General features: G+C 49.1%; 1 protein-coding gene across 1 annotated transcript in view; it reads left to right on the top strand.

Moving 5' to 3' along the window:
• INSR (insulin receptor) overlaps positions 1–12,766 on the top strand; it is a 62,915-nt gene extending 50,149 nt beyond the window's left edge. The window contains exons 12-21 of the mRNA XM_059490003.1: positions 102–244; positions 1,186–1,345; positions 1,667–1,766; positions 2,011–2,078; positions 3,117–3,346; positions 3,567–3,677; positions 4,565–4,724; positions 5,713–5,842; positions 6,047–6,181; positions 7,244–12,766. Coding sequence (XP_059345986.1) covers positions 102–244; positions 1,186–1,345; positions 1,667–1,766; positions 2,011–2,078; positions 3,117–3,346; positions 3,567–3,677; positions 4,565–4,724; positions 5,713–5,842; positions 6,047–6,181; positions 7,244–7,598 — 1,592 coding nt within the window. The 3' untranslated portion in view covers positions 7,599–12,766. The remainder of the gene's footprint in view (positions 1–101; positions 245–1,185; positions 1,346–1,666; positions 1,767–2,010; positions 2,079–3,116; positions 3,347–3,566; positions 3,678–4,564; positions 4,725–5,712; positions 5,843–6,046; positions 6,182–7,243) is intronic.
• The last annotated feature ends 850 nt before the right edge of the window (positions 12,767–13,616 follow it).

The raw sequence follows: 13,616 nt of genomic DNA, 5'->3' as shown, positions 1-13,616 counted from the left end.
CATGAAAAGATGTCTGTGACACTGCTGGGAAAGGAGGATGGGTGAGGTGTGAATTTTGCCCAAAGCCATGAAGCTAAACCTGATCTTGAACTTGGTTCTAGCTAAGGCTGATGACATTGTTGGCCAAGTGTCCCATGAGCTGGTGGAGAAGAACACTGTGCACCTGAAGTGGCAGGAGCCAAAGGAGCCCAACGGCCTCATCGTGCTCTACGAGGTGAACTACGGGCGCCTTGGGGACACCGAGGTGAGAGTTCTGTCACAGCACCTTTGGGGGGAGGTTCTGCAGTCACAGCACCTTTGGTGAGAGGTTCTGGGTGCTGCAGGAGCCTCGAGGAACTCACAAGGGAGCTCTGGGTGCTGCAGGAATCTTGGGGAGCTGTCAGCGAACTCTGGGTGGTGCAGGAGCCCTCAGGAGCTGTCAGGGAGCCCCAGGTGCTGCAGAAACCTCCAGGAAACTCTCAGGGAGCCCTGGGTGCTGTAGGAGTTTTGGGGAGCTGTCAGGGAGCCCCCAGGAGCTCTCAGGAAGGTCTGGGTGCTGCAGGAGCCCCCAGGAAACTCTAAGGGAGCCCTGGGAGCTGTCAGGAAGCTCTGGGTGCTGCAGAAGCCCCCAGGGCTGTCAGGGAGCCCCCAGGAAACTCTCAAGAAGTCTCGGGGGCTGCAGGACTTTTGGGGAGCTCTCTGGGAGCTCTGGATGTTATAGGAGCCCCCAGGAGCTGTCAGGGGGCCCGGGGTGCTGCAGGAGTTTTGGGGAGCTGTCAGAGAGCCCCCAGGAGCTCTCAGGAAGGTCTGGGTGCTGCAGGAGCCTCCAGGGCTATCGGGGAGCCCCCAGGAAACGCTCAGGGAGCCCCGGATGCTGGCAGGAGCCTCCAGGAGCTCTCAGGAAGTTCTGGCTGCTGCAGGAGCCCCCAGGAAACTCTCAGGGAGCCCTGGGTGCTGCAGGAGTTTTGGGAGCTCTCAGGGAATTTTGGGTAATGCAGGGACCACCAGGAAACTCTCAGGGAGCCCTGGGAGCTGTCAGGGAGCCTGGGATGCTGCAGGAGCCCCCAGGAGCCATCAGGGAGCTCCAGGAGCTGTCAGGAAGCTCTGGGTGCTGCAGGAGTGTGGGGGGCTCTCAGGGAGCCCCCAGGAGCTCTCAGCTAGCCCCGGGTGCTGCAGGCTGAGCCTGGCACTGCCCTGTCCCCACAGGAGGCCCATTTCTGCGTGTCCCGCAAGCACTTTGCCAGCGAGGGCGGCTGCAGGCTGCGGGGGCTGCAGCCCGGCAACTACAGCGTGAGGATCAGAGCCACCTCCCTGGCGGGCAACGGCTCCTGGACAGAGCCCACCTACTTCTACGTGGCTGATTACTGTGAGTTCAGTTCATCTGTGGCTTCTAATCCCTGACAGAAACTCGGGTTATTGCTGGAGGATGGGGTGGAGCAAGCAGCGAGTCACTAACTGTTTACCAAATACATCTGTTGTCAAGAACCTGAATTACTTGGAAACACATGGCTTTTGTTTATTAGTCCTCATGCTGACCAGCCCCACATTTTGATGTGAAATTGCTTCTAGTTTTGTATTTGTTCCAATTTTTTGAAGGGGGAGATTTTGTTGAGGAAAAAGTTTGTATTTTGGACTTGTATATATAATATATATATATAATGTCTCCAACTCTCTCTTTCTCTCCTAGTGAATGCTCAGCCAAATATTGCTGTTATCATTGTTCCTATTATTTTTGCCATAATAATTGCTGGAATTATTGGAGCTGCTTATGTGCTTGTGAAAAAGAGGTGAGTGCACTTTCCTCTTGTTTTCACCACAAACACCAAAATTTACATCCAAAAGTTTTGCTGCTTTGTTGGGAGTCAGTTTTTGTTTGGTTTCTAATTTCCATACTGATTGCAGCATTAATTTAAGTGCAGGAAATAGTTTGTGCCATATGGGGACAGTTTATTTGCTGCATGCTTTGGGGATTGATCAAACTGCCCTCACCTCAGAGGCTGCAGAGTGCTGAGGATTTTGTGTCTCTTCCAGACAAACTGAAGGACCAACAGGACCCCTGTATGCATCCTCCAACCCTGAGTACATCAGTGCCAGTGATGGTGAGAGCAACCAGGGCTTCTTTGTTGTGTAATCATGCAATCAGTGCAGCAGGATGGGATGGGAGTTGTTTTTGTGGGGTTTTCTGGTCCTTTTGTAGAATTCACCCCACCTCAATCTGGCAGCACTACCCAGAGCTGCTGTGAGAGTGTCTTTCAGAAGATGCTCTGTCACTGATATATTTTATGAAAAATCCTTTTGCTAAAATCTTTTCTCCTGAGAAGCTGAGAAGCCTCAGAAGCAAATGTAAACAATAATTATCTGCTGCTGTAGAATGCACCAAGTGCATCTTTAATTAATCCATGTAAGTTATTTTTACTTGATAACCAATGACAGCCACCTGTGTCAAAGCTGTGAGCAGTCACAAAATTTCCCTTTCCTTTCCTTTCCTTTCCTTTCCTTTCCTTTCCTTTCCTTTCCTTTCCTTTCCTTTCCTTTCCTTTCCTTTCCTTTCCTTTCCTTTCCTTTCCTTTCCTTTCCTTTCCTTTCCTTTCCTTTCCTTTCCTTTCCTTTCCTTTCCTTTCCTTTCCTTTCCTTTCCTTTCCTTTCCTTTCCTTTCCTTTCCTTTCCTTTCCTTTCCTTTCCTTTCCTTCCCTTCCCTTCCCTTCCCTTCCTTCCCTTCCCTTCCCTTCCCTTCCCTTCCCTTCCCTTCCCTTCCTTCCCTTCCCTTCCCTTCCCTTCCCTTCCCTTCCCTTCCTTCCCTTCCCTTCCCTTCCCTTCCCTTCCCTTCCTTCCCTTCCCTTCCCTTCCCTTCCTTCCCTTCCCTTCCCTTCCTTCCCTTCCCTTCCTTCCCTTCCCTTCCCTTCCCTCCTCCTTCCCTTCCTTCCCTTCCCTTCCCTTCCCTCCCTTTCCCACCTTCTGATAGAATCCTTTCTTCTATTCTTTTAGTCTAGTTCTAATATACCATTTTCTTTTAATATAACATATATCATAAAATAATAAAGCCTTTTAAAACATAAAGTCAACATTCTCATCGCGTCCTGAGCCCGCTGCAAACAGCCCCACAGTGCTCAGCTAGGATGTCCCCCTGTGCCCCACAGTTTATGTCCCTGACGAGTGGGAGGTGCCTCGGGACAAGATCACGCTGCTGCGGGAGCTGGGCCAGGGCTCCTTTGGGATGGTGTACGAGGGCATCGCCAAGGACATCGTCAAGGGAGAGCCCGAGACGCGCGTGGCCGTCAAGACAGTGAACGAGTCGGCCAGCCTGCGCGAGCGCATCGAGTTCCTCAACGAGGCCTCTGTGATGAAAGGCTTCAGCTGCCATCATGTGGTAAGTGCTGGCGCCTCAGCACGCAGCTCTGCAGTGCCTGCAGAGCCCAACCGTCAGCTGGCCTCAGCTGATCCATCAGAGCTGGGATCTCTCCCTGCTGGATTCCACGTTCTGCCCAAATCGTTTCACTGCTGCTCTTTTTAAACCTCTCAGCCTGACAAGGCCTGGTTTCACCTCTGTTTGGACACAGCCTCAAAGGAATTTCTCATTTGTTTTCCAGGTTCGCCTCCTTGGAGTGGTCTCCAAGGGACAGCCTACTCTGGTAGTCATGGAGCTGATGGCACATGGGGATCTCAAAAGTTACCTGCGCTCTCTGAGACCCGAAGCTGAGGTAAAACAGGAGAGAGGGAGTCTGCTGTGGAACAGGGACTTGATTTGTCTTGTGGGCTTAGTTGTGAATTGCAGCCCCGAGATATGTGAACGAGTCAGAGCTCTTCAGTTTTTTGGTCTTGAAGTTGTTTATTAATTCTGATCTATAAAATTTTCTTTCTGTCCAGCCGAGGTCTGCTCAGCAGGGCAGCCACAGGCACTCTGACTGCCCTCGGGGCAGTGTTGTCTTTTTATACTGCAAACTACATATAACATATTTACAATTACTTTACAGTACCTATCACCTATGTTAGACAGTGCACTTCCATTCTAAACCAATCCCAAAGTGCCAGCATCACAGCAGAAAATGGAGGTGGAGAAGAAGAAGAAGAAGGACTGGACATGCCCAAGTCCCTCCATCTTGTCCCCAAAACCCCCATTCTAAAAATCCTAAAATCTACCTTTTCACCCTGTGATAATTTTATTATTACATTGTTTAAATTTCTGTGACTTTTAGATCCTCATACAAAGCTGGTAATTTGCTCCACAGGTCATAATCAAATCCCCAGGTGCTCTGGGCTGTGTGCCAGGGTCTCTGAGCCCCCTGGTAGGGTCCCCAGCAACTCTGGATACCCAGAGGGATGTGCTGAGTTCTGACAGATTTGGAGTTTAATACTTTTTAATCTAATGACTTTAAGCTGAAAAGGGGTAGATTTGATGTGATTTTGGGAAGACATTCTCGGCTGTGAGGGCGGGCAGGGCCTGGCACAGGTTGCGCAGAGAAGCTGGGAGTGTCCAAGGCCAGGTTGGAAGGTTGGAGCAGGGTTTCCTGCTCGTGACAGGGAGCTGGATGATGTTTAAGGTCACACCTAACCCACACCTTTCTGTGACTGTGATTTTTCCTGGCAGAATAACCCCGGGCGGCCGCCCCCGACGCTGAGGGAGATGATCCAGATGGCGGCGGAGATCGCCGACGGCATGGCCTACCTGAACGCCAAGAAGTTCGTGCACAGGGACCTGGCAGCTCGCAACTGCATGGTGGCAGAGGACTTCACTGTGAAAATAGGGGGTAGGTGATGCTGGTCCCTCCCAAGCCAGGCCATTCTGTGATCAGGAGATGGTTCTGTGCATTGTGTTTGATGTAAAAGCAAATTGGTAAAACCAAAGTGTCGAACATGGGTGTTTCTCGCTGTCTGCCTTTGGGAAATTGCAGCACTTCCCTCTGTTTCTTCCCTGTGACAGAATTGTGTGGACTTCAGTAAGAACAAATCTCCTGTAGAGCTAGAGCAGCTTTTCTCACCTTCTCTATTCTCCCCTTCTCTATTCCCTATACTTTTAGGACCTCTGTCCCAAAGGTTCATTACCTTTCCAGCTTAAACTACCTGGGTTTGTCTCACTGGTCTTTGCTTCCATGAGAATTAAGACAAAGAAGGAATTGGGTACAACAAACCCACTGCTGATAATCCTGTCATTGGGTCAGGTGGCTTTTAAAAGTAATTTAACCCAGTTTTTAACCCAAACTCTTTTAGTAATGAGTAAATACAACATTTCAAAATAACCTGGAACCCCACAGTAGGAGATGATTCTGAATCCTGGGAGAATTAAGATACAGACTTCTGGATGGCTGAATAATGAGAAAAGGTGCTGGTATAGAACAGGGTCTCCTCCCCTTGCAGGGTTGAAGAATGTGGTGTTGAGGTTACAGTGATTTTATGTGGTGATTTTTTTATGTGGTGATTTTTCAGAGCTCTCTGGAGTTAAAGCCAGGGCAGTGTGATTTCAGACAAAGGGAGCTCTGTTTTACTTAGAGAGGATGAATAAAATAATGTTTAGAATAGAAGTTGTCACCAAAAAATTTAACTCTGGAGTCTCTGTTGTGACTCCTTAGGAAAAAAATGCAGGAAAAGGGAAATGTTTTGACCATTAATCACGAGGTGACAGATGACTGCAGGCTGGGCTTTGGCAGTGGGGGGAAGGCAACATCCATCTGGAGATGCTGCACAGGAGAAGCAGGATGGAGGGAGAGGAGTTTAACACATCCTAATTGCTTCCCTCAGACTTTGGGATGACCAGGGACATCTACGAGACGGATTATTACCGCAAGGGCGGCAAGGGGCTGCTGCCCGTGCGCTGGATGGCCCCCGAGTCGCTCAAGGACGGGGTGTTCACCACCTACTCCGACGTGTGGTAAGTTGTCCTCTGCCATCCCAGATGCATTCCAGCTCAGGAGCTCCTTGTTTTAGTTTAAACTGTCTTGCTCAGAGCACAGACAAAACAAAACCGTTGTTTTGAAACACTTCCATGAAAATATAGCCGTGTTGTTTAGAAGTTCATTTTCCAAAATAACTCCAGGATGTTTTGTTCTCACCAGGAGATTTCTCTCTCCCTTAGGTCATTTGGTGTTGTCCTTTGGGAAATAAGCAGCTTGGCAGAGCAGCCGTACCAGGGACTCTCCAACGAGCAGGTGCTGAAGTTTGTCATGGATGGAGGATACCTGGATCAGCCAGACAACTGCCCAGAGAGGCTGTAAGTGCCAAGCAGGGACAGCCAGCCCAGGTGCACTCTTTGCCTGGAGTGTGGCCCACAAAGATGGCCTGACCTGGGCCACCTCTTAACCCTCTTTGACTGGGGAGGACAAAACCAGACTTTAGTGAGGCATCTCCCACAGAAATTCCACCAAAGTGTCCTTAGTGATCCAAGGAAAGGGCTGCCCAGGGAGGTTTGGAGTCTCCATCCCTGGAGGTGTCCAAGGAAGGCCTGGATGTGGCACTCAGTGCTCTGGGCTGGGGACAAGGTAGCAGTGGATGAAAGGCTGGACTTGATGATCTTGGGAGGTCTTTTCCAACCTCAGTAATCCTGGGATTCTGTGTGAGGAGTCACACTGGAGCAATTGTGAGGGAAAGCAGCTCTGGCTGGGAAAGGGAGAACGGATGTTAACTCTCTGGTTCTGGTAGCCTCTTCCCCCAGCTGTTTCTGGCCAAAACAGCACTTCCAGAGTCATAAAATAAACATGTTTTGTGAGTATCCCTATGAAAAAAGCCTGCTGTGCTGGACATTTGTCTGATGGCCAGTTACAAACTCCAGTTTGAGACTCTGTTTGTATTTGTGAGTTGTTTCTCCATGGTGTCTGATAACATGTGACCTCTTGCTGCAGGCCTTTCTTTTGGGTGGGATGTTTACAGGACCTCTGTCCTCTGCCCAGCCTCCCATTTTCCTTGAAGTTGTAGGAGCTTTGTTATCTTTCAGGCTGAGTTAAAATTAAAAGGGAATTAATTAATAAAAGGATGACCTGGCTGTAAGTGCATGTGCACACACACACACACACAGAGGCTGTGAACCACAGCCCTGTTTCCTTCAGCAGCCAAGTTCAGAACAATTGAAGGAATCGGAAGGAATTTTTAATCTAGACAGAAATAGAGAAAAAGGAGTGTCAGGATCTGCAGGGAGATGTGGAGGCTGGAAAGAGAACAAGCAACCTGGGGTGTCAGAGGTGTGGTGTGGGCGGAGGGGGGTTCTGCCATGGGTGCCAGGCTTGCTGTGCACGTGGGATTGTTTGTGCTGCCCTGACTGTGCTCTGTGCTGCTGCAGGCACAGCCTGATGCAGATGTGCTGGCAGTACAACCCCAAGATGCGCCCCACCTTCATCGAGATCATCGAGATGCTGAAGGAGGACTTGCACCCCAGCTTCCACGAGGTCTCCTTCTTCTACAGCGAGGAGAACAAACCTCTGGAGACCGAGGAGTACGAGATGGACTTCGAGAACATGGAGAGCATTCCCCTCGACCCCTCCTCGTACTCCCAGAGGGACAAAGCGCTGGGGAGGGACAATGGACCCTCCATGGCCCTCAAGGGCAACTACGAGGAGCACATCCCTTACACTCACATGAACGGTGGCAAGAAAAACGGGCGGATTCTCTCCATGCCCAGGTCAAGTCCTTCCTAACACTTCCTGTTTGGCCCAAGGGTTGTGTCTGCTTTTTTCCCCCCCCTCCACAAATCTCAGGACTCTTGTTATTGCTGCCACAGTGTATGACACACATCTACAAACTCTTCAGATTTTTAATCATCTTACAATGAATTTTTTTTTTTTTTTTTTGCCAAGTTGACTGGTTGTCAGTGGACTTATCTGTGAACATAAATGGAAGAGGTTTCCATGGCTGCTGTCCCTTCTGTAACCATGGTTTCACAACAGGAAGTGACCGTGTGAGTTCAACTGAAGGAGAAGCGTCCGCGTTTGCCAGCAGAAGACGTGAAGTTCTCTGGTGCCTGAGCTCCAGCCCAGCAGCGCGGAACAAGAGATTTCCAGTAGAATTCCAGGCTTTTCAGGCAGCCTCTCCACTACAGCTGAAGGATTCAGCACATCAGTCAGATCCTCAGATTGACCAATAGCTGCTGCTTTCATACTTTGTTTTTTTTCAAGGGGTGGAAGCCCCGGGGTGCGTGTGTGGGCGTGTGTGTGTGCGTGTGTGCAGTATCAACATGTGGGGTGTACCCGATAGCAAAAGAGACATTTCTGGTTTTGTACACAACTTACAGCGCTTTCAGGCACATGGTGGGATTCTTGGGGTGTCCTGCACAGGGCCAGGAGTTGGATTTGATGATCCTGGTGGGTCCTTTCCAACTCAGCATACTCTATGATTCTCTGTTCTCACAGGAGCTTTCCTCTTCTTGGAAGTGTGTACTTATCTTTTTTCCCCATTTCCCTGGAGGGACTGAATCCTAAACAGATTATTTTTATACTGAGGACTCTTGAGAGCAGGTTTTCTCTCATTAACAAATGAGGAAAACGTGCTGGGAGCTAAATGAGCAGAACTCTGAGATTTGTGGGTACTTTCAAGACCAAACGAGTAGGAGTCCCCTGACCTGAGACACGGAGTTTTCTGTCCTTGCAACATTGAGTATATATATTGTTTGTTGTAACATATTTAAAGATGTCTTTAGTTTAAATTTTAACTTCATATAAATTATTGACTGTTTATGATCCTTTTGGGGCGGGGAGAGTTTTTGGGGGATTGTTTGGTCTTAAAGTGGTCCAAAGATTTCAGAATGAACTAATTTTAGCCTTGCAGGAGCGATGAAGCACATGTTCAGTTCAAACTTGACAAGGCTTTGTAATAGTTTCATGATTTATACAACACAGTCAGCTGGCTCCAGTCGAAGCCCCATCTTGGGTGTTGGGAGCTGAAGGACACAGAACATCCTGGCCTTGAGTCCTGCTCCTCCTCTGCCCCCGTGTCCCTCGCTTTGCCTTCGTGCCGCAGCTGCAGCCGGTGAGAGAGGACGAGCACGAGCTGGAGCTGAGGAAGGGACACTGAAGGAGAGAAGCACAAAGCTCTGGGCTCTGCACCCTGGAGGTGACTGTGGTTTGCTGCCTCTCTGCTGCTGCCAGGCCTCTCCAGCCTTGTGTTCCCCGAGATTCCCACTGCAGAACTCCTGGGATGTCAGCGCTCGCCGTCGGGACTGTGCTTTGTCATGCTGGTGTTGAAGAATAATGATGAAACTCAACCAGGGCTGGTAGCATGGAGCTGACAGGAGCAGGGGAGGAAGATGATGGATGTCACAGGCCCATGGCATGCAGGAGGTGCTGAGAGATGCCCAGTCCTTCACTTCTCCTCCTGGAGAAGTCCTGGATGTGTTTTGTGCTCTGTACCAGGACAAAGCGAGGTGCCCTGGCTCGGGAGGGCAGAACGCTGGGCTGGGCAGTGCCTCCAGCCCGAGCAGTGCCTCCAGCCCGGGCAGTGCTGCTGCTGTGAGCGAGGCAGAGGGGCTGCAGTCCATGGGGATGCAGCTGGTGCTGGGAACCTCTGCCCCCAGCTGCTTCTGGCCAAAACAGCACTTCCAGAGTCGTAAAAGAGGGCACAACAGACTGGGCAGCACCAGGAGCTGTTGGGCCCTTTGCTGCTGGAGGCTGGTGGGTTTGGCCCAGGTGGAGGGTACAGGTTGCTCCACAAATTTTTGGGTGGAAAACACAGTCCAGACATGGGTGAGAACCTTTGGATTTCAAAAGGCCTCGTTTACATTTCTTCTGCTTTACAAAGTTGTAACTGTTTAGCAGCTCTATACTACACTGCAGGAAAGAAGACATATTCTCACACTTTTCTAAGGAAGAGAAGTTTTTCTTATTAGAATTTTTTATTTATTTTAATATATAAAACACTGTAAAAAAAAAGCAACAAACAATTAGTTTTCTTAAACACACAGAACATGTAAATTTGTATCCGCAAAATCTTGGCAGGTGGATGTGGTGGGATTATTTTTGTCCTGTTCTGGTGCAGTCTACCTCAGTGTTTCTTAAGGATATTTTTTAATACTACACACCTCTAAACCTGTTCAAATATTCTGGTCTGGACCTATTGTGGATCAGGGAAAATCAGTATCAGCTGATTCCAATACCAGGGACCATTCATGAAGGGAATGGGAAGGAGAATGGCCCATCACTGTTGATCCCTAATCTGAACAGTAGTGGCCAATGAACCCATTTACAAATTTGGATCTGATCTCATCCCTTAGTTCTGTTGTGATTAAAAAAAAAAAAAAAAAAAAAAAAGAACAAAAAATCCATTTAAATGTTTGGACTTTAGTGAACTCATGACCTAAAAGGAGCAGGCTGCTTCCTCCTGGATCAGCATGTGCCAGCATGGAGCAGGGACTGGGACCAGCCCTTGCTGTTGGGGTTGCATTGGGGTGGCTTGGTCACTGCTCTTCTTGCTGTGCACAGGTGACCCAAGGTCCTGCCAGTGACCTCCTGAAACAAACCTTTCCCAGCACACCCTTGCTTTGATACCATTTCCAAGGGCAGTGATCATAACTGTGGGAATAGAAGAACTTTAACCTGAAGGAACAGTGGAACCTTGTATTGGTGTGGCTTTTCCCCATGGTTGATACTGGTTGGCCCTGTGAGTACACATGGTTTGAACACTGGGATGGCTGAGCCAGGGAGTGTGTGCTGCTCCATGGACAGGCAGTCCCCTCCCGTGGCTCAGTGTCACCTTCACCCTGCACCAAACGGAGCAGTTGTTTGTACCCAGCACTGTGTGAAGGTCACTCATCCTTCCTACCTTGTGCCCAGGGGAGGGAAGGCGTGTGGTACCGGTGGGGAGGGTATCGTGTTTCTCCTCTGTTAAACAAATAAGACTAGTGGTTGCTGCTCGTGGCTGCTACAGATCACATTCAGCTGTAGAATTAAGAAGAATAAATGAACATCACCCGCAAAGCCCAGCTCTCACTGCTAGAAAATCCTTCCTTGGCTTGCAGCCGACACTTCGGTCTCTGCTGCTGGAAGATCCTCGTCCCAGGGATGCCCAAATGCCTCACTTGGATCTCACTGATTCCTGCTCAGAGAATTCCTGCAAGTGGAGACTCAAGTGCTATTGAAACCTCTGGGGTGCTGCCAGGGACCCCAGGCTGGGCAGGGGGGCTGTGCTGAGCCTTCCTTGGGGGAGCTGCTGCTCTTTGCTCCGGCCACGTCCTTATGGGGCAGGATTCCCCAGCTGCAGTGGAAGCTCCACACTTGCTGCTCCTGCTGCTGCTTAGGAGGAACCAAACACTGGTGCAGGAGAGCAGGTGGGATGGCTGGAGGAGGGCAGCCAGCAGTGGGAAGCTCTTTCTTTCCTTGCATTAATATTTGTTGGAGGGTTGGCTCCTGCCCTTTGTGGGCAGAGAATGCCCCACTCACAGCATGAGGCAGCAGGACAGACCCCTCAGCCTGTCCAGGAGCAGCTGGAGCCTCCTGGGCACACTCTGGCACCAGAAATTCACTCTGGTGAATCAGGAGGAGCAAGAAGCTGAGCTCTGCTGAGCTTTCACTGAGAAAACATCTGAAGTGTGAGGCTGGAGAGGTTTCTCAGAAAGGTTTCCACATTAAACTCAATTGCCACTTCCTGAACGGCTCTTGCCAATCTGGAACTTCTCTGGCAGGCCAGCACAGCACTGCAAAGCTTGGCTGCTGGGTTAGGAACGTGTCTGTCTTGGCTGCTTGTAAATACTCTATTGTGTTGTAAAATAGAAGAGCTCAGACATAAACTCTGTGCCAGCACTGGGTTGGGAAAGGCGATGGGAACTAGACCACGCTGCAGCGATGATGGTAAAGCAGCTGTGTGGGTATCAAGAGGCTGCTTTTAGGTTGCTAAAGGGTACTCTTAATTTATGGGTAGTTTTATCTCTTTCCTCCTAAATTTGTATTATAGCGATGGGACACTTTGCTTAATTTTAGTCTGTTGGCTATAGTGTTGGTATCTCTTTGGAAAAAGAAAAATCTCAAAAGTCGCTTCTTGTGTTACTGAGCTGACTGTGCTGAAGGCAAATAGGAAATGACAGGAGGGAGAAGGGTGCTGAGCCTCTGCTTTAGAGGAGGGAGGGAGGGAGGCAGTCGAGTTCCCTCTCAAAACCACTGTGACACAAAGACGGACCCTGAGGTGTCCTGGGCCCTTCCCGCTACCAAGACTGGAACCTTGTTTGACAAGCCAGAACGTGAAATATCTTTGTGCCATAAAACCTTACTGTCAAGGCTGTGCCAGGTGCTCCCATGATCCGTGTGGGATGGGCTCAGAGCCTGGAGGGAGCTCAGAACTGCAGATGAACCCTGAGATCCTCTCGGAACCCCGGCCCTGCCCAAGGCGCCGCCGCCCCTCGGAGTGTCCTGTGGTCCAGGGAAAGGAACTGCTCAATGGGTTGGAATCAAGAAATAGTTACTTCGTGAAATTCAACGTAAGATTAGTTTGGTATTTGTATGAACTTAATGGAATTTGGCCTTTTTATTACCTTCTGCTTGGCTCTGTGTTCCCTCTGCTTGGATTCTGTCCGTGAGTGTCGGTGTAAAGCCTTGACGTGTTCAGCCTCGTTAGGAGCATCACAAGAGTGAAGCCAATCATCCAGCTGACTTTTGGAGGAACCTGACTGTTGAAAAGCAACTCTAAAGTTAACCATTTTTAGCAAACCTGCTGTCATTAAATGTGTATTTCTTTTTAAAATGAATTTGCTTGTCCTTCTCAGAAGGAAGCACTTATTCTTGCAGTTTGGGCAAATTCACTGCAGCACAATGCAAGCTGTAAGGGGACAGGTAGAGAAATGACTTTTTAAAATATTGTATAATAAAGTTAGTATTAACTCCTATGGTGTTGTTACTTTTTTGCCAATACATTTGCAATCAGCCAGAAATTCTGTTCCTGGTAGTGGTTTTATTCCCACTCCAGTGTTCCAACTGGTGGTGTTAAATAGTTTCCTTTCTCAGCCCAGAAAGATCCCTTGGGAACAGGGTCTGGTGGCTGGGAGGACCTGGAATAGTCCTGGCAGCTAAAGAGGAGCCATCAGTGGAGATTAAATATGGGCTCTCACTTAGCTGAGCCCCAGCCCCTGGTCAGTCCCAGCAGCACCAGTAAATCTTGAGCTGAGGGCTCTTTACCTGAGAGCTCTGAGCTGGGCTCAACACCAAAGCTCTGTAAATCCAGACTCTCCCAGCAGCATTCCAACGCTTCCACCATCCCCATTTCCAAGTCTTTTCCCTTAATCATGTCCCTTGAAAACTGATGGAGAATTTTAGAAAGGCCACCTGTAAATCTGCAGAGGTAGAGTGTTGTTTGAGCAGGAAAAGCATTACCTTTTGCTGTAGTTAGGGGAATGATTTTATTTTTGGATTATCAGCACTGGTTTGTATTTGAGGACCCTCATGGATGGGGGAACTGGACATCAGCTTCATCCAACACAGCCCAAAGCAAATGCTTTCTGCTTCACTTAAATAAACCACAGATGGTTTCAGTTACATGTTAGGTGATGTTCTGTGAAGTCCTGAGGTTTTTATTTTTTTCCCCAGTTCATTCTTGCTGCTCCCACCTTTCTCTCTGCGTATCTAAGGTTCCAGAAAACAAATAGTACTGCAGATACCTCTTGTTTGAAATAAAGGATCAAATGTGCCATGATTTTTTTTAAAAGGAAGAAAAAAGAGAAAAACCTTCCCCCTTGATTT

Source organism: Ammospiza nelsoni, chromosome 27, assembly GCF_027579445.1.
Source record: "Ammospiza nelsoni isolate bAmmNel1 chromosome 27, bAmmNel1.pri, whole genome shotgun sequence".
Taxonomy (NCBI): Eukaryota; Metazoa; Chordata; class Aves; order Passeriformes; family Passerellidae; genus Ammospiza; species Ammospiza nelsoni.
The sequence above is the reverse complement of the archived record's forward strand: the minus strand, read 5'-3'. Positions and strand labels throughout refer to the sequence as shown.